The 23,962-nt window shown below is 42.7% G+C and overlaps 1 protein-coding gene across 1 annotated transcript; it reads right to left on the reverse strand.

Annotated features, from left to right (window-relative positions):
- Positions 1–1,362: 1,362 nt before the first annotated feature.
- On the reverse strand, positions 1,363–23,705 carry LOC144494111 (BSD domain-containing protein 1-like). Its single transcript, XM_078213700.1, has 11 exons — positions 23,602–23,705; positions 23,441–23,489; positions 21,495–21,611; positions 19,342–19,509; positions 19,199–19,253; positions 17,356–17,462; positions 16,601–16,669; positions 13,442–13,523; positions 12,813–13,313; positions 1,786–1,889; positions 1,363–1,698 (listed from the first exon to the last, which is right to left on the reverse strand). The coding sequence occupies exons 1-11, from the start codon at positions 23,610–23,612 to the stop codon at positions 1,654–1,656; spliced, it is 1,308 nt and encodes a 435-aa protein (XP_078069826.1). The 5' UTR covers positions 23,613–23,705; the 3' UTR covers positions 1,363–1,653.
- Positions 23,706–23,962: the final 257 nt, after the last annotated feature.

The raw sequence follows: 23,962 nt of genomic DNA on the forward strand, positions 1-23,962 counted from the left end.
TGACTGTCTAAAAAAGGTGCTGCTGACAAGGCACAGAAGTTGTTCACCTTGAAAACGGGACTTACCTTCATACCGCAGGAAATGAATTGGGGAAAAAAGAAATCAGTGTTCAATGTCAAAATAAAAAGCATGACTCAAATTAGTTACAAATGGTGTGGACAGGAAGTCCAGGCAGATTCAATGCCAGTAAATCTCTATGACATTGAAAATAGAGACTGATATTTTCCCATCCCGTCTGCCACGGGAATCGTAGCAGGCAGGCGGGGGCTGATCATGAAAGGTCCATTGACCTTGGGTGGGATTTTCCGGTTTTTGGGCGAATGCAGCCGGAAAATCCTGCCCAGGAAGTCAAAGTCTGAAGCTCCAAGTTCCTGTTTTGTAGGAGGGTGCAGATCAATAATTGTGTTTTTGCAAAGGTAAGAGTTTGTGTCAGGTCCTAGGTCCACTGGACGTCAATCTAAAAAGCACAGCAACATCAATTCCAGGAAGTTCTGGGGACATACAAGGGAGAGCAATAGGAGGTTGGAATGTAAGACAGATCAATCTGGCAGCATCAGGGAAAAGCTACATATTTTAATAATACCCATCCAGCAATAGCTATCAACATGCGTTTAGCAAGACCGTTCCTCGGAGATAGAACAAAGAACATTACAGCACAGGAACAGGCCCCTCAGCCCTCCAAGCCTGCACCCACCATGCTGCCCGACTTAACTAAAACCCCCTACGCTTCCAGGGACCATATCCCTCTATTCCCATCTCATTCATGTACTTGTCAAGACACCCCTTAAAAGTTACTACCGTATCCACTTCACTACCTCCCCCGGCAATGAGTTCCAGGCACCCACCACTCTCTATGTAAAAAATCTGCCTCGTACATCTCTTTTAAAACTTGCCCCTCGCACCTTAAACCTATGCCCCCTAGTAATTGATCTTTCTCTGGAGGCTGTGCTTCAATCATGAAGCTGTGGAGCTCTGTTTCTTAATGCAATGATAACAGGTAGCAAGAATCACAGTATGCCTTGCTGCCTGTGGCACAGAAAACGACTACAGCTCACAATGTTTATACAACAGGGATCATCCAGGAAGCTATAGAGAACTTCTGTTAGATTAGTCAATTTGCTGTGCAATCAATGCCTTCTTTGCTAGGTCAGATTAATTTATACAGTTTGACAGCACTTCCATGCAGATGACTGACTGGGCTATCAAAAGTTTGAGTAATGCGGAGTTCCGCAGATTACTGAGGCCATTGATCACACGATGCTCTGAATCTTTTGACAATCCGTAGCCTTATTCTTGTAATTTTTAAAAGAAAACCAGTCAATTATCTGCTGTGTTATGAACACACTGTGGATTAATGACCAAGGCTGCCAGGATTTTATTTAGTATTAGCATTTATCACTGAAATTTTGCATTCCTTATTAGGTTTAACTTATGTTCAAAGGCAGATCTTCAATCACCTCATAAAACTGCACAATGTAAAAATGATTATCAAGTGTATAATGTCTCACAGAACAACATAGCCATGTGGTCCATAAACAGGTTGTTGTCTCTTTTAATGCAGCACTCAAAGGCAACAGCTTGTGACACCGTACTCAGTTACTTATGCTCTTGCAGAACAAATATTGTAGGTAATTGCCTGGATGCGTCAAGAGTTCACTTCTGTTCACATACCCAATCATCCCATTCTTCAGGTCCAAGCTGGAAAAGAAAAAAAATGCATTATAATCACCACCTTGCAATCTGTAATGATTGTGGCAGAAAAGCAATGCAGGACAAGACTAGTACCTCCCCTGAGGCTTCAGCTCGCGATAAAGTCATCTGGATTTCCTCTTCAGTCATGTCCAGATCAAGATCTTCATCCCAGTTTTCAACAGAATTTGAAGTGTTTCCTACAACAAAAATCATCATAAAACCTGAGTCCAGAAAACACAATTGATTAATCATTGAGAAGAGTTACAAATATGTATCAATATTATAGATTCTTACTGTTTGAACCCATTATCACTGTTCAAACCCATTGTCACAACCATTATAACTGGAATGTTCCTCAAACTCCAACCTTGTGGTGGCCAATACATGGCCAGATTCAGCCTTGAAAATCCCATTCTTCAGCTATAAATTATCTGAGCTACTTTTTTCTTTTGTTAGTTGCACTGTTTTTAGTTAATATAAGCCATAATGATCAGCAATCCTGCCTCTGCCACTGGTGGATTTAGATTAATTAAACAGCAGCCTTTTCCGCCAATGAAGGAGCAACCTATATCAACCAAAATAAAACTGCAGTCAACAAGAGAAGGGATAGTGCAGTGAATGTTAACCTTTAGCAGATACAGAGCTGAAAGCAAGAGTTTTTTTTGATTGCACTTCCACCCAATGCCTTAGTTGAATGGTTTGAGTCACTTAATGCTTGGGCTTCATTCGAGTGTGCATTTCAAGTGTGAAGGGAATGGTAGCATTGTGGTAATGTTACCAGACTGATAACCCAGAGGCTCAGATTGACGCTCTAGAATAGGAGTTCAAATTCCACCATGGCAGCTAGTGGAATTTAAGTTTAATTAATTAATAAATTTGGAGTTGAAAAGCTAGTCTCAGTAACAGAATGTAAAATGACAATACTGTCATAAAAGCTCATTGATGCCCTCAAAACTGCCCATGTGACCACATGATGCGTAATTACCTTTGAGATGGCCTAGTTACCACTGATTCTAGCTGCTCCAGAAAAATTGAAAGGATGAAATACTGACAGACCCTGCAATGTCCTGCTCACTAACATCTGAGGACATGTCTAAAATTGGGAGAGTTTTCAAGACTAGTCAAGCAACAGCCTGACACAATCACACTCACCGAATCGTACTTTACAGCCAATGTGCTGCCAGAAGTGACAGCGTAGTGGTAACAGTCAGGAGAGAATGGCTCAGAGTCCTCAACATTGACTCTGCACCCCATGAAGGTTTATGGCATCAGGTCAAACATGGCAAGCACTTTCAATTGATTATCACTTACTGCCATGCCTCAAATGTTGATTCAGTGCTCCTCCATGTTGAAAACTAATTAGCAGAAGCTCTGAGGGTAACAAGGACTCTGGATGGGGGACTTCAATGACCATCACCTAGAGTGGCTCAGTAGGACTGACTGAGCTAATAGAGTCCTGAAAGACATCTGCTGATTATGCCTACAGCAGATTGCAAAATAATCAACAAGAGGGAAAAAAATTGTTTCACCTCATCCTCACCAATCACAGATGCATCCGTCCTTGACAATATCAATAAGAGTGACCACCGCAGAGTCCTTGTGGAGTCAAAGTCCTTTGTTCAGATTGAGGCTATCCTCCATTGCATTGTATGTTACTACCATGGTTCTAAATGAGACAGATTCAGAACAAATCTAGCAACTCAAAACTGGGCATCCATGAGGTGAAATAGGCCATCAGCAGTGGCAGAATTGTGTTGAATGACAAACTGTAGCCTCATGGCCTGACATGTCCCTCACTCTATGATTGTGATTAAGCCAGGAGCAATGGTGGTTCAATTAAGATTTCAAGAGAGCAGTCCAAGAACAGCACCAAGTATAGAATGAGTTGCCAAGCTGATGAAACTAGAACACAGGACTACACGAAGACACAACATGCGATAAACCGAATTAAGCAATCCTACAGGCAACAGATCAGATCTAAGCTCTGCAACCCTGCTACATCCAGACCTGAATAGTGGTGGATAATTAAACAACTCACTGGAGGAGGAAGTTCCACAAATATCCCCATGTGAGGATGCACATCAAAGCAAAAAGACCAAACTGAAGCATTTACAGCTATCTTCAGCCAAGTATGCCAGTCGTATGATCCATCTCAGACTCCTCCGGAGGTCCTCATCATGACCGAAGTCTGTTATCAGCCAATTCAATTCACTCCATGTGATACCAAAAACTGGCTGAAGGCACTGGAAGGACCTAGAGCTATGGGTCTGGACAACATTCCAACAACAGTACAGAAGACTTCCAGAAATAACCATGCCAAGCTGTTCCAGTACTGGTATCAGTCTGGCAATGTGGAAAACTGTCTAGATTTGTCCAGGACAAATCCAATCTGTCAATTACCATACCCTCAGCTTCCTCTCACTAATCAGCACTGATTGAAGATGTTGCCAACAGTACTATCAAGTGACACTTACTCATCATTAACCTGCTTACTGGCTCGGAGTTTGGGTTCCACCAGGGCCACTTAGCTCAAGGTTTTATTAGGCCCTGAGTCTAAATATGGATAAAAGAACTAAATTCTAGAGGTGAGGTAAGGTGCCCTTTACAGAGTGCAGCATCAAAAGAGCTCTAGCAAAATTGAAGTTAATGGAAATTGGGGTAGAGGGGAACTCACCAATGATTGGAGTCATGCCTGGCACAAAAGGAAGGTAGTTGTGGTTGTTGGATGTCAATCATCTCAGTCCCAGGACATCACTGCAGGAGCTCCTCAGGATGGCGTCCTTACTAGCAACACTCACATCGCATGAATGAATAAACAAAGCCTTGAACTTAGGGAAACTTGTAATCTGCAAACCCCAGTGCAGCTCATAGTTTTCTGTGGGGCAAAGTGAATAAAATACCGTGTATTTGTTTCAGTAAACTTGCAGCAGTCACTTGCTTAAGGCAAATATGACAGGCTGAACAATATCCTCTACAGCAGATTGGATGGAGCAGGAGGTATTCAGGACATGCAGTGACTTTGACTGCAACGGGCAACACGTTTGTTGTGGCAGTGGGTTATAGGAAGTGACAAAACACTGAGTGTCCTTTGAGAGTTGTGGCCTCCTTATGCGTTGTCCATCAGAGAAGTGTCTATAGTGTGTCTATAGTTGCTGGGGGCTGAGAGAGGTGAAAATAATTCTGTCAGCGGGTCCCCTTCTTGCTGTGCTGCTTCAACCTGTTGCAGAAATTCCTTTTCCTTTAGCCAGAAAAGAACTGCTAGAAGGATGCTCATTTTGAAAGAAGTGCGTTACTAGTATCCCTCGAGATTTCAGAAAGCCATGTAGTCAATACAAGTACTTTTTTAAAAATGAACCGCTACAAATTGTGAACAAAATGTCTCCCAAACTTTGTAGCATTTTAACTAACAGCAAATGAATGCTGTTTGAAACTGTCAGTTCCTAATCTGTACAAGAAACATAGAAATAGGAGTAGGTCATTCGGCCCTTCAAGCCTGCTCCACCATTCATCTTGATCATGGCTAATCATCGAATTCAATATCCTGATCCCCAGTACTCCCCTTGATTGTGGGTTGTTTGAGGATGTGATGGTGCTAGAGCTGGTGTTTCTGAAAATCACCAAGGTCCTAACTACCTGACCCCTTTTTCAATAGTTTAATTAAGCCCCCATCTATTTCAGGCAACAGCATCAGTCAAAATGAAAGGCTCCAAAAACTATTCCTCCAGCATTGCATTGGCATTTGTTTTTGCAATACTTGTCCCACATCAACCCATTTATAGGCGTAAATGGGATGGTAATGAGAATAAAATTGGTGTCATAGTTTTCAGCGGACTGCATAATAAATGACAGGCTTTTATTCTTCCAAATCACCTTCCTTTCATCTGCCTTTCTTGTGACTACTAGTCTAGTTATTACCCTTTTTGAGCATTTTGCCAAGCAATAGTCTTCAGCTCAAAATAAACTTGTGACAATCTTTGATAAGCTCTCATCTCTGAACTATCCTGTTCATCTGCCTGTATCATAATGACATAACTTAACCAATGTAAAAATTAAATTAACCTTGTTATTTCTATGATGCATTCACATCAATACTTTGATTTCTGGGCCGGATTTTCTGGCCCGCTCCACGTGTTTTCCGGTGGCAGAGGCAGCTCGCCATTGGGATCTTCTGGTCTCAATCGATGTTGATGGCTATTTGCAGTACTCGCTGGCAATGTCGCCAGGGAACTCGCTGCAGGGGGTCACTTTTGGTGGGACCGGAAGATGCCACCAGCGGGATGGGCAGGAAAATACCAGCCATAGACAATGATTCACTTAAAGAAAATCTACAATCATTTTTCAGCCAATGAAAGTAAAAACAAATGGTCTCAAATTTAGTAAAATCAATATAGAGCGATCCAGAGTTCTATACAGTTGTTACATTAAAGTGACGAACGTCTGATGGCCATTACTTCTGTAATATTAGACAGTGTCACAGTGATTAACCCAAAAGTCACATAATCTCAAGGTCAAGTGGATAACTGGTGTACTTCTACTTCAGCAATGCAAGATGGAGAATTTAAACTGGTTTTGTCGTGTTTAACACAAAATATCTTAATTAGTGAAAAATAAAACAATATTATATCAGTATAAACCTGTTGCAGAACTACTGAAAGAACAAAGAACAAAGAAAATTACAGCACAGGAACAGGCCCTTCGGCTCTCCAAGCCTGCAACGACCATGCTGCCCGACTTAATTAAAACCCCCTACCCTTCCGGGGACCATATCCCTCTATTCCCATCCTATTCGTGTACTTGTCAAGACTCCCCTTAAAAGTCACTGCTGTATCCACTTCTACTACCTCCCCCGGCAACGAGTTTCAGGCACCCACTACTCTCTGTGTAAAAGATCTGCCTGGTACATCTCCTTTAAACCTTGCCCCTCGCACCTTAAACCTATGCCCCCTAGTAATTGACTCTTCCACCCTGGGAAAAAGCTTCTGACTATCCATTCTGTCCATGCCTCTCATAATCTTGTAGACTTCTATCAGGCCTCCCCTCAACCTCAGTCGCTCCAGTGAGAACAAACCAGGTTTCTCCAACCTCTCCTGATAGCTAATGCCCTCCATACCAGGCAACATCCTGGTAATATTTTTCTGTACCCTCTCCAAAACCTCCACATCCTTCTGGTAGCGTGGCGACCAGAATTGAACACTATATTCCAAGTGTGGCCTAACTAAGGTTCTATAAAGCTGCAACATGACTTGCCAATTTTTAAACTCAATACCCTGACCGATGAAGGCAAGCATGCCATATGCCTTCTTGACTACCTTCTCCACCTGCACTGCCACTTTCAACCTGTGTACCTGTACACCCAGATCTCTTTGCCTATCAATACTCTTAAGGGTTCTGCCATTTAGTGTATATTTCCTAACTGTATTAGACCTTCCAAAATGCATTACCTCACATTTGTCCGTATTAAACTCCATTTGCCATCTCTCTGCCCAAGTCTCCAACTGATCTATATCCTGCTGTATCCTCTGATGGTCCTCATTGCTATCCGCAAATCCACCAACCTTTGTGTCGTCCGCAAACTTACTAATCAATCCAATTACATTTTCCTCCAACAGCAAAGGTCCCAGCACTGATCCCTGAGGAACACCACTTGTCATAGCCCTTCATTCAGAAACGCACTCTTCCACTGCTACCCTTTGTCTTCTTTGATCGAGCCAGTTTTGTATCCACCTTGCCACCTCACCTCTGATCCCATGCGGCTTCACCTTCTGCACCAGTCTGTCATGAGGGACCTTGTCAAAGGCCTTACTGAAGTCCATGAGACAACATCCACTGCCCTACCCTCATCAATCATCTTCGTCACTTCCTCGAAAAACTCGATCAAGTTCGTGAGACACGACCTCCCCTTCACAAAACCATGTTGCCTCTCACTAATATATCCACTTATTTCCAAGTGGGAATAAATCCTGTCTCGAAGAATCCTCTCCAATTATTTCCCTACCACTGACGTAAGGCTCACCGGCCTGTAATTACCTGGATTATTCTTGCTACCCTTCTTAAACAAAAGGAACAACATTGGCTGTTCTCCAATCCTCTGGGACCTCCCCTGTAGCCAGTGAGGATACAAAGATTTCTCTCAAGGCCCCAGCAATTTTCTCCCTTGCCTCTCAGTATTCTGGGGTATATCCCATCAGGCCCTTGGGATTTGTCTACCTTAGTGTTTCTCCTCAAGAACCCCAATACCTCCTCCTTTTTGATCTCAACATGACTCAAATTATCTACACATCCTTTCCCAGGCTCATCATCCACCAAGTCCTTTGGTGAATACTGACGCAAAGTACTCATTTAATACCTCGCTCATTTCCTCTGGCTCCACGCATAGATTCCCTCCCTTGTCCTTGAGTGGGCCAACCCTCTCCCTGGCTACCCTCTTGCTCTTTATATATGTATAAGAAGCCTTGGGATTTTCCTTAATCTTGCTGGCCAATGATTTTTCATGACCCCTTTTAGCCCTTTTTACTCCTTGCTTAAGTTTCTTTCTACTTGTATTCCACACTTGCTTTCAGATGTATAATTAATATTTTCAATAAACAAATGCAATAGTGAAACTTTGGATCAGTAAATCAGCAAAGTTGAGCATATTCAACACAGTGACTTTTCTAATTTCACAAAATTTTGCAACTAAAATGGACAATAAAACCCTGTGTCTTTTTTGCATCTGGTGGTAGGCAGTTCTATGGTGCAATTGATTTCTGGAAACAGAATGTTAGTTATTTTAGATAAAATTATGAAAGGCATCATTGTGGAGGTACAAACAGTGCCAGTTCACTGCAAGAGAAACACAAACCAGGAGATGAAGCTTAAAGGAGCAACCAGCATTAGAAGGCAAGTATAAAATCTTGACATTACTCCAGGAGTGACAAAATCGTAACAAGAGTGGAGCGACAACGTGTTTTTTAAAAGCCTAGCAGTGAGTCATCAATTTCATGGACAAAGAAAAGTCAGATAATATGCCGTTTAATAAAATAAAAACTCAAATACTGGAAGCTAGACTAAGAAAGCTTTAGTTATTAAAAGAAAAATATCAGATATTTATTATTATAATATTAAATACTGGAGTGTCAGCAAAATACACATGAATACTAGATGTGAGATTTAAGAAAAAACTAACACAAGGAGCTCTTTTCTCTGACGCTACAGTTATAGCATAAATGCAAAGAAATCTGGAATCAAGGCTGTTCTGACCCCAGAGTCCAGCAGAAGGAGACCGCATTGATTAATACATGATTTACATTACATTTGTTTTTGGCGTTAACACACATGCTAAACTTATAGAGTAAATGCACCATTTAAAAGTCTAATCTCTGGGGGGAGGTTGTACCCAGGAAGTACCCCAGAAAATCTGTTGGGGGACTTCCTATGACGTCCTCACACAACGACTCCACAGGAATTTCCTGGAAAGTTCAAACTCCTGATAAGTAAATATCCTGCATTGGGAACCATCCAATACTCCAACCTAATTAAATGTTAGAAGAATTAAAACCACTTCTAATATTTGGGTAACTATATTAATAACTCCCCTGACCAGACTCCACCACCCCCTCCCACCAGGCACTGAGCACCCCAAGTATATGCCCCCTTCCCACCCCACGCTGGGCACTGAGCAGCCCAAGTATGTGCTCCCCTCCCCACCCCCACCCAGACTACCCTTCAGCCATCCGCCACCGACCCCCAAAATCCAACAATCCCTCATCCCCAATCACCCTCTATCCCCCCATACACCTCGGCTATGCCTTCACCCCACCCTCCCGACCCAACCCACCATCTCACCCATGCACACTAAGTTCTGGCCCTTTGAATTAAATAAAATCTAGAATAAAAAGGATCGAATCAGTAATGGCGACCATGCAAATGTAGTACAGTTACATTCAATGACCTCTTACAGGAAAGAAAATCTGCCATCCTCACCCAGTCTGGCCCAAATACAACAAGACTCACAACAATGTGGTTGACTCTTAACTGCCCACTGTAACGTTGCAGAAAACCAGAGAAATACAGAGCCAGGACTGAAAAGTCAAATAAGGGTAAAGCCTGTCAGACCACCCAGCATTGACCAAGGTCCGAGGTAAGACAAATATATACCTAGGCCAGTCGAGCAGGCAACTCCTCTGCAATAACATCTGGGGACTTGTGCCAAAGTGGGCGAACTATTCCACAGACTAGTCAAGCAACAGCTTGACATAGGAGGCACACTAAATCATACCTGTCAGACAACATCATAGACTCCTCCATCTCTTGTCCCACTGGCAGAACAGATCCACTTGAGGCGGCTGCGACAGTGTGGCATACAGTCAGAGAGGAGTGGCCATGAGAGTGCTAAACGTCGACTCCAGACACCATAAAGTCTCATGGCATCAGGCCCTGGACCTCATTACAGCCATGGTCCAAACAACTGAACTTTAGAAATGAGGCGCGAGTGACTGCCCTTGAAATCAAGGCAGCATTTGATCATGTGCGTCATCGAGGGGCTCTAGTAGAATTGAAGTCAACTGGACTCAGGAGAAGGACTCTTCAATGGCAGGAGACATACCTGGTGCAAAGAATGATGATTGTGGTTTCTTAAAGGCCAGTCATCGCAGCCTGAGAATATCGTTGCAGAGTTTCTCAAAGCAGGCTCCTAGACTCAATCATCTTTGGCTGCTTCATCAATGATTTTGCATTATCATAAAGTCAGAAGTGAAAATGTTGTTGATGACGGCACCATTCATACTTCCTCAGATAACGAAGCAGACTGCGACGGAAATTCAGAAGACCCGGACTTTTGCTGTTATGTGGCACAATTAATAGTTGCCACTTAAGTGTCAGGAAATGACCACCACAAAAGTGATTCAAACCACCTCTTCTTGACATTCAACAGGATCATCGTTGTTAAAAAAAGACACCATCAACATTCTAGACATCACCATTGATCAAAAACTTAGCTGGATCATCCATATGGCACGGATCCAAGAGAGGTCAGAAGCTGGAATTCTGCATATCTCCTGACTCCCAAAGCCTCTTCACCATCTACAAAGCTCAAGCACTCTCCATTTAAACCGGATGAGTGCAGCTCCAACAAATCTCAAGAAGCTCGAAATACCTGGGACAAAACAGCTTAATTGGCAACCTACCTACCACCTTGAACTTCCTCTTCCTCCACCACCAGCACACAGCGGCAGAAGAGTGGACCATTCCTAAGATTTACTGTAGCAACTCACCAAGGCCTCCTTGGTAGCAGCTTCCAAACCTGCAGCCTCAACACCTAGAACAACAAAGGCAACAGTGCTTGGGAAACAAATTCCCCTCCAAGTTACACACAACCCTAACTTGAAAGTATATTGCTGTCCCTTCATTGCGACTGGGTCAAAATCCTGGAACACTCTTCCTGATAGCATTGTGGGTCTACATACACCAGATGGACTGCTGCAGTTCAAGAAGACAGCGCACCAACATGTTCTCAAAGGTAATTAGGTATGGGCATTAAATGTTGGTCTCACCAGTGATGCCTGCATCCCACAAATGAATACAATTTATTCTGTAATTAACTGCAACCAATTATAGATTACCTATTGGCAATAGTACCACAACACAACCCATCTGGGAAGTTCAGACTGGAGAGCCTGAATCACCACTAATGTACATATTTCTCTGAAACAGGAAATTTGAAAAAAGTGATAGACATGGCTTGACAGAAAAAATATGACATAAAAAGGGAATCTAAGCCAAACATAATTTTTTTAAAATTTAAATAGATTCTTCAAGTGCTAAACTAAAGATGCTGGGGATGATTCTCCCAAAAAATACTAAGTGTTGAATTCGTGTAAAAACTGGAGTAAATCCCGCAGGTGTTTTCAGCGGGAGTTTCAAAATGAATCTCCCACACTCTGTGCACTGCAGAGTGCCTCAGCACGATTCACGTGAAAAAATCAGGGGGTGGTGCCTATTCCCACTGAAGAGGCCGGCAGCAAAGCGTTGAGCGGGCCAGTGCATATGCGCTGATCTGTCCATGCCGAGATCTGCGCATGCGCAGTGGCCCCTGTCTGCCAACCTCCCAATTGCTGGCCAGCTCAATTGCTGGCCAGCCCCGCGACCCTCACATCGCTGGCTATGCGATCCCAGTAAGAGTTTTAACAACACCAGGTTAAAGTCCAACAGGTTTATTTGGTAGCAAATACCATTAGCTTTCGGAGTGCTACTCCTTCGTCAGATGGAGTGGAAATTTGCTTCGACAGCAAATTTCCACTCCATCTGACAAAGGAGCAGGGGTCCGAAAGCTAGTGGCATTTGCTACCAAATAAACCTGTTGGACTTTAACCTGGTGTTGTTCAAACTCTTACTGTGTTCACCCCAGTCCAACGCCGGCATCTCCACATCACGCGATCCCCCACAGCCCGATCACTGGCCCAGGCCAGCCTCGATCCCACCCCCTTAACCACAGCCCCGGTCTCTGGCCTGGGGCTGATGGCGCCAGAAATCCGGTGCTGGGAGATGCGCAGAGGCCAAGGTGTCCAGTGCAGAGCAGCGCAGTGGGATGGGAAAATTGCCCCCGATTTTTCTAAAGTGATGTTCAAACACAAGAAATTTAGCGGAAAATTAAAAATTTTAAAAAGCTTCTGAATTACTCAATGAACCAAGGCAATGTAAGTATAGCCTAATCGCAATTTCAATTTATGGCTTGTGCTAAGTTTGATGATTTCAGCCAGATTGCCAGTAATGTTACCACAACTGGTCTTAGCTGTCTCAAGTTAGAGAGAGGAAAATTAACCATAGTTTCCACTCCTGGTTGCAGTCCAGGAACCAATAGTACAAGTAAGCTTGTGAGAAACATGCTGAACACATGCTAAAATTTTCTGTGAAGCCCAACTGTCATCAGCCTACTGGCACTCAACGACAAGGTGCAAATTTGAAGAATGGTCACTTGTGCTAGGTACCACAGGGTGACTGGACCTATCAATCTGTACTGAAGCAAGGAGCTGCAAACTTCAGCAGGGGTAAGATTGGTAGAAAAAGACAAATAACGTTTTTTTAAAATCAAACTATTTAACAAACTGTTAAGTTTAATATATAATTTGAAATAAAACACTCACCATTTTCACACATGAAAGAAGATTCATCAAGATTAGAATTTAATTCTACTGTTGCGTTTTGAGCAGTGTCAGACTGTAAATGAATTCTCTCATGATCGCTCAGCTCAGGAGTGGATATGGGGTACTCTTCAAAGCCTAGAATGTCCTCACCAATACTTATGCCTTCATCTGCAAATAGTTTGTAACACAATTCTTCTTTTAAAACACTTTTATTTTCATGCTTCCCCTCGACTTCCAAAAATGATTCCAACATTTGGATAGTTTCTCCTGCTGGAGGCTTACATCGGATTCCTTTTTTGTCCACAACAGAAAGCGATGCAAGTGGCGGCATCTCATTGGACGTGCTTTCGGAAAGACTTGCCACTGTGGTTCCGAAGCCAGTTTCTTCCACTTTGTTTCCAGGTTGTTCAAGTGTTCTACCATGCCTGTTGCTAGTTACTATGTTTAGATCGTTGGGTCTAAAAGTAGCAGCCAAGGATACACTTGTGTCATCCCACTCATCTGAGGACAAAAAGATGAAACAGAAAGTTAACTATTTTGAATTACTTAGTTCATTGTACTATTCTATGTACACAAGATCACTTAAATAAATCTCCACAATGGAGTGAGGAGTTCTAAGTAGTCTGTACCTTCATCATCTTCCCATTTAAGATCCTCAGAGTGTGTGCTTTGTTCTGCTCTTTCTTTTAAAGCTTGTCTCCTAGATTCCTCCTAAACAAGAGTTGTAATAAGTAATAAGGTGTATTAGTTTGTAATTCTGATTTAATTTTAATATTTCCTCTTTTTATATCCCGTCCACTTCTTCCCTGTTACCTGCTGAATTTATCTATTTTTGTTATTATGTAACTGTTACATGTTTATATATGAATTTTTTATTGCAAGTTACACTGCAATTCAGCCTTTGGACTGTGCAAGTGTTATATGAATAACTGCTATTTCCATTATTTATTACCATGCCCCTTTACATACTGCATTGCAGACCATGCTTACATTTTACATCACGTGGCTAGTGTCCCCAATGCTGCCTTGGAAATCTTTGAAACCTCTCTCAGATGTAAATTTCAGGTTGATCTGGAGATTCTTTTCTCTGTTGCTTTGAATCACTTTGAAGTCATTTGTTCATATTCAATTTCATGACCCATGAACATTGGATTGACAGCCCCAGTCTATTTCAAAGGAGGAATTTCCACAACCTACCTTGAAAAGCAACAGATGGCCCAAGAGCTCTTTAATGTTCTCTGATTGACAGTTTCATCTACTTCAAAGGCGGGATTAGCTTTGTTTGTTTTCATAGCCCTTCACCATACATTGACTTTTACAAGCCTCTTGATTGACAGCTGAATGCTTTTTCAAAAGAGGGAATAGCTTGGTTTGCTTTTGTAGCACTTCATGCTCCATTAACTCTGAAATACTTCACCTTTTAAGCAGGTGTTCTTTCTGACCGCATTTTTACACTGGTTTTCTTTCTATGCTGAAGTTCCCCCTAGAAAGAGCAGGTGCTCTGCCTGACCACATTTTTTAAGGGAACTTTTTTTCACATCTGAAGTGCTTCCTAGAAAGCCCAGGTGTGCAGTCTGAGTGCAATTTTTAAGGGAATTTTTTTCTAACTCTTATGCCTGAACAGCCTGCCTTTAGTGGAGGCTGATTTTAACAAATACAAGCAATTGGCATAACTCAGATATTAAAGTCCAAGGGATCCTCAATGAGGGCCTTCTCACAGCCACTGCTGAATTCTCTGGATAGACATGATGGCCAAGTCGAGGGGCTCAGAGGCTGTTGTGGCCTCGGGTGGTCAGGATAGGATATGCCTTGGCATTGTCCCTCTGGGACACAGGCGGTGCCTGAAGGGGCAAGCTCTTGGCTATCCCATATTAGGGTGTTGCTCACGTGGGAGAGGGTAGCGGGTGCTACTGGGGATGGGGTAGGTTGGGTCACCCTGATGCCTGCATGGTGTGTTGTGTGTGTGTGGGGTGCGGATAGGGTGTGGGGGGCAGATGGGTGACTCAACCATTTAGTGATGGGGGAGTGGGGGTGGGTTGGTTGCCCCTCTGTGGTGAAGGGTTGGGGGTGATGCCCTTGTCTGCTGGGGGGTGCGGGGGGGGGGGGTGGAGGGGAAGATTTGCAATGTCCTGGGGGGGTGGGGGAACGGCTGTCACTTTACTCGAGCATCCTTTTTAAAGGACACCTCAATCTCAGAGGAACCTGACTTGTGTACCAACATGTGTAAGGCCAACCCCACACAAGCCCCATTCCCCTCCAAAATAATGACTAATTGTGGATGGATTGCAATTGGGATCGCACCCAAACATGATGCAATTCCCACCTGAGATGATAGTCTTTTTATTTGGGTGAACTGTGTCCCATAGATCTGAATTACTACTTGTACAATATGGCCAGAACAACAGTCAGCCCCATCAGCAAGGGCTGCTAATATTTAATATAAGCTGGGAGCCTCAGAAAACTTCCAGTGATGGTCCTTATAAACACAGTATTCCACAAAACAAATTGTGGCATAGCTGTCTCTCTACTACATGAATGGTGCCATCAGACTTTTAAATGGATCTACCTCACATTAATTTGATCGTTTTCTACACCCTAGCTATGATTGCAGCACTACATTCTGCACTCTCTCGTTTTTTTCTCTATATACGGTATGCTTTGTCTGTACAGCACACAAAAGACAATACTTTTCGCTTTATACTATACATGTGACAATAATAAATCAATTCAAATGGTGATTCTGCTGTTTAATGGCGTTAGTGGGGGAAGTCACTTGGAAGGTGCACAAGTTTGAAACAGGGCAATAACGTTCCATCGTCCCACACCTGCTGATAATGTGGGATTGTGGAATATTTTGTTTTATTTGTTCATGGGATGTGGGCGTCGCTGCATGGGCCAGCATTTACTGCCCATCTCTGAGGGTATTTAACAGTCAACCCACATTGCTGGAGTCACACGTAAGCGAGACCAGGTAAGGATGACAGATTTCCTTCCCTAAAGGAAACTAGTGAACCGGACGAGTTTTTATGACAATCAACAATGGGTTCATGATCATGGTTAATCTTTTAATTCCAGATTTTTTATTACTTAATTCGAATTTTACCACCTGCGATGGTAGGATTTGAACCAGGGTCCCCAGAGCATTACCCTGGGTTTCTGGATTACTAGTCCTGTAACAATACCACTGCCCTACCCAAGAGAAAACATTTTGGTACTATTTTGCTCGTATTATAAGCTTACCTCTTCTTAAGGCTATTTTGACTGTGCTATTCTATTAAGAAAGATAATCAGCATCACTTGTCTGGAAGTGACATAAATTTATTACAAATGCTTTTGCCTACAGAAACCCAATATTCAGTAGAATAATTAGTTAGAACTAACTGCCAACCTAGTCCCCAAGTTTCATCAATAGGAGAATTTCACAGCAACTCCCACCCTCAAATCCCATTTTCTGTCAAACTTTGTCTCTATTTTCTGTCCTCATCCTTTCTTGCTCTTGAAAAAGATGAATCGTAGTACAGCATTTTCATGAATATTAATCACCTTCCAATGATCAAACTTACTCGGAGTGATCCTCTGTGCTAACTAGACATTTGATCCAGAGGGTGCCACAACCAAACATGACCTACTCCTCACCTGCCATCCAAAACAGGGGAATTTACAGCAATTGTTTACTTTCATCTTCCACCCCACCATCGCTACCCAGAGATGCTGAAATTAATGTTAGTACCCATACTGCACATCTTTATTATCTTGTCCAGAAAATGTCTATCCATTGCAGTCCTGACCTGATGAAGCTGGTGGACTCTGTAGAAATACCGACACCAAAAGTCAGCATGAGTGACCTCAGAAGGAACCTGTTAAAACATTTCAAATAAAAATAGGCAAAGTCAAACACAGAAAGCTCAAATGCACAATACAAGCACAGTAAAGTTAAAGCACAAAGAGTCTATTAATAAAACAATGCTTCTCGTGGGTTACATAAAGTTAACAGATTTGCCTAAATTAGCACGGCTTAGCTCATTCACAAAAGTGAGATTGCAAGGTAGATCCTCAAAAGAATAATAGTTCAGCCCACTCTTCTAAACCACAACTTTTTTTAAGTTTACAGGAATAATATTATGAAGCTAAAATTGTTAGCTCAAACTGAATTTGAATATTTTTTGAAACAATTTGAAGAAATTGTTTTAGCTCCACAATCCATATTTTTCTTCCAAGAATACAAAGTAATCTATAGTAAGGTAAAGTCCAAGACGACCATAGGCTGCTCTCCCTTTTGATGGGGAGAGCTGACTGATGGCAATTTTACCTGAGGATCAGCACACCTCAGGAAAAAGGGCAAGGTTGAAAGGCAGGCCTTCATGAATAACCTCAGCCGATACAGGAATTGAACCTGTGCTCTGCATCATGAACCAGCTGTCCAGTCAACTGAGCGAACCGACTCCTCAAGAGCTGGAAGCGAAATCCATCTTTGCACATGTATGGTTGCATGCAGCTTATCTAAGTATCTTAATTCACCAAAAACATTTTCTGTTAAATTTACCAGTTTTGCGTAAAGATCTCTTATTGGTGGACTATTGACCAAAAGATCCGATATTGCACAGTTCTCATCTTCCAAGCTGAAGGTCAACAGCCAGAAGTTAAATTGATCTGCAGACATAAAAGGATTCACATAGAATGAGAAAAGAGTGAGCTCATCCAAATATTCACTGAAAACAGGCCAGCTTTGAAATTCAGTATTTAATTTGCTGGAAATAGCTAAAGTAAATTTGAATATTTTGAATTACAGAAAATGTTTCCTGCAGGTTAGACCAAGGCTACAAACTAATAAGAAGCACTGATTTTTTCATTATGCACATTCAAAGCAAAAGTGAGACTGAACCATGAAGGAAGGTTATGTAGGGAGGCTGAAACCAGCGATTTCAGTATAATTGTTAAATCCTAGATGAGCAAGTCAGGTGAATATCTAAGAAATTGCTTTGCACTGGAGTTAGAAACACAGTGAAAATGACAAATCTTGTTTGTTACACAGGCCACAAGGAATAACAAATCTGCACATTATTTTCTTATTACCCTGGATGCATTATCCTGAATCACTAACATTGTTTAGTTCTTGTTAGGATAGAGAATTGTGTCTCAGTCATAATGGCATTGAAGGACACTATTTGGCTCATGGTAACTATACAATCGGCTTTAATGTGATCATCTCAGAAAAAATGGAGTGTTTTCTTCACCAATGACGGGGGTGGGGGGGTCAATATTCTGGGCGGCCTTGGTATCAACACAGAGGGGATTTCATAATGGTACAAACATACCAATTAGGAGCAGGAGTAGACTATTTGGTCCCTCAAGCCTACTCCCTCATTTGGTAAGAGCGTGGCTGATCTAATCTCCACTTTCCCATCTAACCCCCAATACTTTGGGTGCAATCTTACCAGAAAATGGTAGAGTATTGGTTCTGGCATGGGACTGATTCTTGCTAATGGCGCAGGCATGGTCTTGGACTGAATCTTATGCTTCATTGGTAGTAATTTTTATGCCCATGAGTTTCATGCTCCTCCAGCGGCTCGTTCCCTCTGATTTGCCAGCCCCGCAACAACCTAACTGCTGCAAGCACTGGACAGCTCCATATAAACGGCACGCCAGCACTTGTTCCACAATGACTGCAGGGAATGGCAGGCAAGAAGGGAGCACTGTGCTACTTGGAGGGGGCCCTCACCAGAATGCGGGATGGAGCAGAGGCGGGACACCCTCTACCCCAGCTCCCCATCCCCCGGATGCAGTGAGAACGGGGCAGCAATGTCAGAAGATGAATGATCTTCTTCACTCAGCAGGGTAAGTGAACCACCCCCAGTCTCCCACTGAACCCCCTCGCACATCCTTTGCACACCTAACTGAGTCTCTGACTCAGCTACCTTGGCATTTACCAGCAGCAGGCACTAGATTTCCCCTTTCCTCGCACAATCACCATGTTCGCTCAGTACCTGCTATGTTCCCCACACCCCAGCTCCCACTCAAGTCCCATGCATGCCACACCTCATCGCCATCTTAAATGTCAACACTCCCACCTACACTCTTCCTCTTTGTGTCATCACAGGGCAAACTCAACCACAACAGGTGTAAGCGGGCGCAGCCAGCTGGAGTCATGCCCAAACTGAGAACTCTCACATGTTCTGAGGAGTGAGCCCTTTACTCGGCCAGGGAGGAGGAAGAGCGTGCCTGCGCTACTGGTGAAATGGGGACAGCAGGGAAATGTGATGAGTCACTACATGAAATAATCTAATACATAAAGAGAAATGATGCAATAGTTAAAATATGAAAATCTTTGCAATAAATTTTGTTTGCAGCTCTCCAAATGTTGATTCTACTATTTTGTTACATCTTACCATCTGGCCGACTGGAGTACGTTGCAGGATCAGTCTGAAGGTTACCGAGGCGGACCTGCGAAATAAAAAATGTTAAAAGATAGCTGTTTTAAAAAATAATTTGTCCTTCTACTTCACCTCTATTATCTGACAACACTGCGTACCTTAAAACCATCATATGACTCGCTAATTCGCATCTGAGCATCCTTTATTGTTTCCACATCAGATGTGATGGATTCTTCTGCTGTAGGTGTAAATGCATCAGAGATAGCTCCAAGCAATTTTGACAGCCCTTTGCTCAATGCCTGGTCTCCTTCTGTGTGTTCCTCAACCTGGAAGAGAAGAAAAACCCCAAAATAAATCCTCTATAGTTCTGCAGTTTGTAAGTATCATGGTAACATCTGTCTCTGGTTTTACTGAACATAGGCGTGGGAGGAGAAAATAACAGCTACTTACAATGAGAATTAAAAATCATATCAGCTCAGGGAAGTCAGTGAACTTGATAACTGAAAGATGTTGCATACTTTCTTTTGGAATCAGATAAAATATCATTCAACATATAACTTTTAAATTCACAAATTTGCAGTTACATTGTTGCTGGAACATAAATACCAAAACATCAAAGACATTCTATCTTTTGTTATCAGAAATCATTAACTGTACTACACTTCATTATCAACGAAGTGCTGGAAAAATACAGCAGGTCTAGCAGCATCTATGGAGAAAGGAACAGAGTTTCGAGTTCCTATGACTCTTCTTCAGAATTAAAGAGAGGCAGAAATGTGATGGATTATATACTGTACAAGAGGGATAGAGCAGCTGGAGCAGATTAGAAGATCAGTGAAAGGTGGGTGAGATTGCAGCAAAGATGCGTAGGTCGCAAGGGGCAGGAAGCATGTAGGGCTGTAGAAGGTGTTGATAGTGGCATGTGTTAATGGAAGAACAAATGTCAGTGCTCAGTGAATACAAAACTAAAGAATAAGTGATTGAAGGCAAAGTGGGTGAGAGGAGTGGGGGGGATTGAATTGGGACAAAAAAATATTTTGGGTATAAAAAAGGAGGTTAAGAGGAAGGAGGAAGGTCACAGTCTAAAGTTGTTGGAACTCAGTATTGAGTCCTGAGGGCTGTAACATGCCTCATCAGAAGATGAGATGCTGTTCCTCCAGCTTTAGCTGGGCTTTATAGAAGCTTTGTAGCAGGCCAAAGTGGAACATGTGAGCAAGCATGAGAGCAAGATGTTGAGTTGAAATGGCAAATGACAGGAAGGTTGGAATTATGCCTGCAGGCTGAGTGAAAGTGTTCTGCATAGCAGTCACCCAGTCTGTGATTAATCTCCCCAATGTAGAGGAGACCACATTGGGAACAGTGAATACAATAGATCAAATTGAAGGATGTGCAAGTGAAATACTGCTTAACCTGCTAGAAACGTTTGGGGCCTTAAATGGTGAGGAGGAAGGAGGTTAAGGGGCAGGTGTTGCACCTTATGCGATTTCATCGGGAGGTGCCATTTGAAGGGGGTGAGGTGGTGAGGTGATGGTGGAGTGGACTAGGGTGCCATGGAGGGAGTGGACCCTGCAGAATGCTGACAGAGGGGGTGACGTGTTTCACGGTGGCATCATGCTGGAGTTGGTGGAAATCACGGAGGATGATCCTTTGAATGCAGATGCTGGTTGGGTGGGAAGTGTGAACAAGGGAGACCCTATCATGGTTCTGGGAGGGAAGGAAGGGTTGAGAGCATAGGTGCGGTTTCCTTAATCTTGGTTAAGGAAAAAGGCAGACATGTCAGAAACACCATTTTCCAAGGTGGCATCATTGGAATTGATGCAATAGAGATGGAGAAACTTGGAGAATGGGATGGATTCCTTACAGGAAGCAGGGTGTGAGGAGCTGCAGTCAAGGTAGCTGTGGGAATCAGTGAACTTGTATTTCTCTCGTCACAGATGCTGTCAAACATGCTGTGTATTTCCAGCACTTTTTGTTTTTATTTCAGATTTCCCACATCCGCGTATTCTGCTTTCAGCATAACTGGATTAGTTTTCTACTGAAATCACAGCATGACTAAAATTGCTGTCATGCAAAGATCATAAATAAGGGATATTTTTTATATATACACATGCAGTGCATTCACACATCCCATTATAGGATATGTTTATCAATGTTGAAGCAAAATAAACAGAAGCAAGTTCCCTTAGAGAAACTTAATGCTTCTACCAGAACATGCTTATACTTCCTTACCAGAAAAAAGTAAATTTATTAACAGATATGCAATCAGAAACTTGGTATGTACGGTGTAAGTTATAATAGGCTATAGACTCACATTAAGTTTCTCTTTGAATGCTAAAGCCGTGGCTGCAATGGTAGTCACAGTGTCATGTTGGATAACCTGAGTGAATTCAGCCAGATCATGCGTCAAAAACTCCACAGCTTTTGCAGACTGCAAATTAAAATGATAAAATAAAAAGGATATAGTCTTAATCCTGTTACATAAATGTGAAATCATTGCAGGGAGTACAGTAGCTTATACTTAAACAGCAGTCACATTGCCAATGTTCTTAATCCAGTGAACAAATTGGCAACGCCATCAAAAAGCCAAAACCTATGAACATTTTCTCCTTCCTAATAACAACATCAGAGCTATGATTTCCTTTGGAGACATCCATATGGGTGTGTGTCTACAGTGCAGGCTTGAGGCACATGAAAATCGCTACACTGAAATGACTTTGGTTTCTGATTCAGCCTAATTTGCAATGGATGAACTAACTCAAGGGATCAATAATGAGTAGGAAAAAAATGCTACTGTGAGACTGTTTCTATTTGAAAGGACAAAGGGTGTAGATTTAAAACTATTTCTACAAAACATGATGCTAGCAGTAGTGTGACAATTGATAATTTATAAAAGCAAATGCAAGAGAAGAGAATCTTATTCCCCTTAAATAATTGTTGCTTTGTGACCACAAAAGCATAAATAAGATGATAATGTGCAAACAACAATGGCATTTAGTATTGTAGATTTGGCAGTAACACAGATATAAATTTAAGGATATTTACCAGGCACTAGGATAGAGAAATCTAGAATTACTTTATCATAAATGGTACTGCTCAAGCAGATATGACACATGCAGATACCACTTAAAGCTCTTTGAAGACTTTCCACGAAGATTCTTCAGAACAGCCCAGCTGACAGAGAAATGGGCAGTGCAACAATGCTGGTCTAAATTGAATGAGTGGACTAGAGTCGGAGGAAGGAGAGAACATCCCCTTTTATTTAAGGCAGTAGGTGCCAGATTCAGATAGGTTTTCAAAAATCCAGTCTTTTGATGTTACTGAATGAATGAGCGTATAGATGAATGGGTGAATGAGTGATTGGGTAAGTTGGTGAGATGCATAAGGTTAGTAGTCAGGTGATCACGGGGGATAGTCAGGTCAGACCGGGGTGGAGGTGATGGTAGTAGTGGTCAGGGATGTCTATGAGTGGCTGGGTTTTCTGATTATGCGGGGGGGGGGGGGGGGCAATCGGTTGGTCAAGGGGGTGTTCGGAGGAGGGGGCTTAGTGAAGGGGAGTTAGTCCTATCTGCTCGGGGAGGTTAGTTGTATTTCTGGAGGAGGGTGGTGTGTGATGGGAGGCACGATGGCGTGATGGGGGGTTGGGCGAGTTTGGTTGTGGAGTTATCCAGGTGTTAGACCAGTTTTTCAACTGTAACATTCCCTGGATCAGCATCCAGGTAAGTTGCATGTCTCTAGCCTAGGTTCCAAATTGAGGCGGAGGCATTCGCGGATTATCCCAGGAAAGTCTAAATTTTAAGGGCAATTCCTACACAAGGGCTCGCCTGTTGAAGGAGCAGCGCTCCGAAAGCTCGTGAATCCAAATAAACCTGTTGGACTTTAACCTGGTGTTGTGAGGCTCCTTACTGTGCCCACCCTAGTCCAACATCGGCATCTCCACATCATGGCTATCCCCAGGGAACTCTAAACTTTCCAGGCAATTCCTACACAAGGACTTCCATAGGGTCCCAAGACACATCAGCCGACCCTACATCCCGTCTCCAAGGTTGTGGAGACATGAGGATTTGGGATTATATTTATCAAAGTAGGTCCGCAATGGGATGTAACGGCAGAAATTAATGGAATGGCCAGAGGGTTAGAATTCTTAACAAAATTAATAGCAAATTTAATTGTTAAAAATTCTAAAGCGATCCCACGAATTGCAATACCATTCTATTCGGCTTTGCAGGAAATCTGAATGTTTTTTTTAAAGCTCCATACCTTGGCTTTGACCGTTACGATGTTCTCTTGAATCCAATGCCTCCACCATCTACCAAGGGAATCAGGAGAAATCAATACAATCTACTTATTTTTAAAAATAAATTGCCGCTGCTTCGCGTTGCTTTCAGTTTATCAACTGTTTGCAACAGCTGCTTACTTACCTCTCCGCCATTCGGGTGGAACGAGCGACTTTACAAGCGTGAGAATGACAGCAGCTTGGACCCAAACAAAGCTTGCGGTCAGAAACAGCTGGTCATCTGAGAGACTACAAAAAAACAGAGACATGGCATCATTGCCACCGTGGCAAAACTCATTATGCGGAATGGTAACGAACACTTGACTTTACCTGATTCAGAATCACTTTAATAGAGGCACCAGTTCTTAAGTGTTAATCGGCGGGCAGGAGCTCGCACAGAATTGCTGCAATGTATTGCAATGAGAATATAAGTGACTGGAGTGAAGGTGCTCTGATGGATGGAGTCTGCAGACACACCGCGCGTGCTCCAGGCTCACACTCCCTCG

Source organism: Mustelus asterias, chromosome 5 (assembly GCF_964213995.1).
Source record: "Mustelus asterias chromosome 5, sMusAst1.hap1.1, whole genome shotgun sequence".
In the NCBI taxonomy this organism is placed as follows: Eukaryota; Metazoa; Chordata; class Chondrichthyes; order Carcharhiniformes; family Triakidae; genus Mustelus; species Mustelus asterias.

Excerpts from the sequence above, each read along its gene's own strand:
- LOC144494111 (XM_078213700.1), bottom strand. Across the intron at positions 17,463-19,198 it reads GTACTCCAGTCGGCCAGATG|ATCAATTTAACTTCTGGCTG; the intron begins GTAAGATGTAAC and ends TTATGTCTGCAG. Across the intron at positions 1,890-12,812 it reads TTCTTTCATGTGTGAAAATG|GAAACACTTCAAATTCTGTT; the intron begins GTGAGTGTTTTA and ends TTTTTGTTGTAG.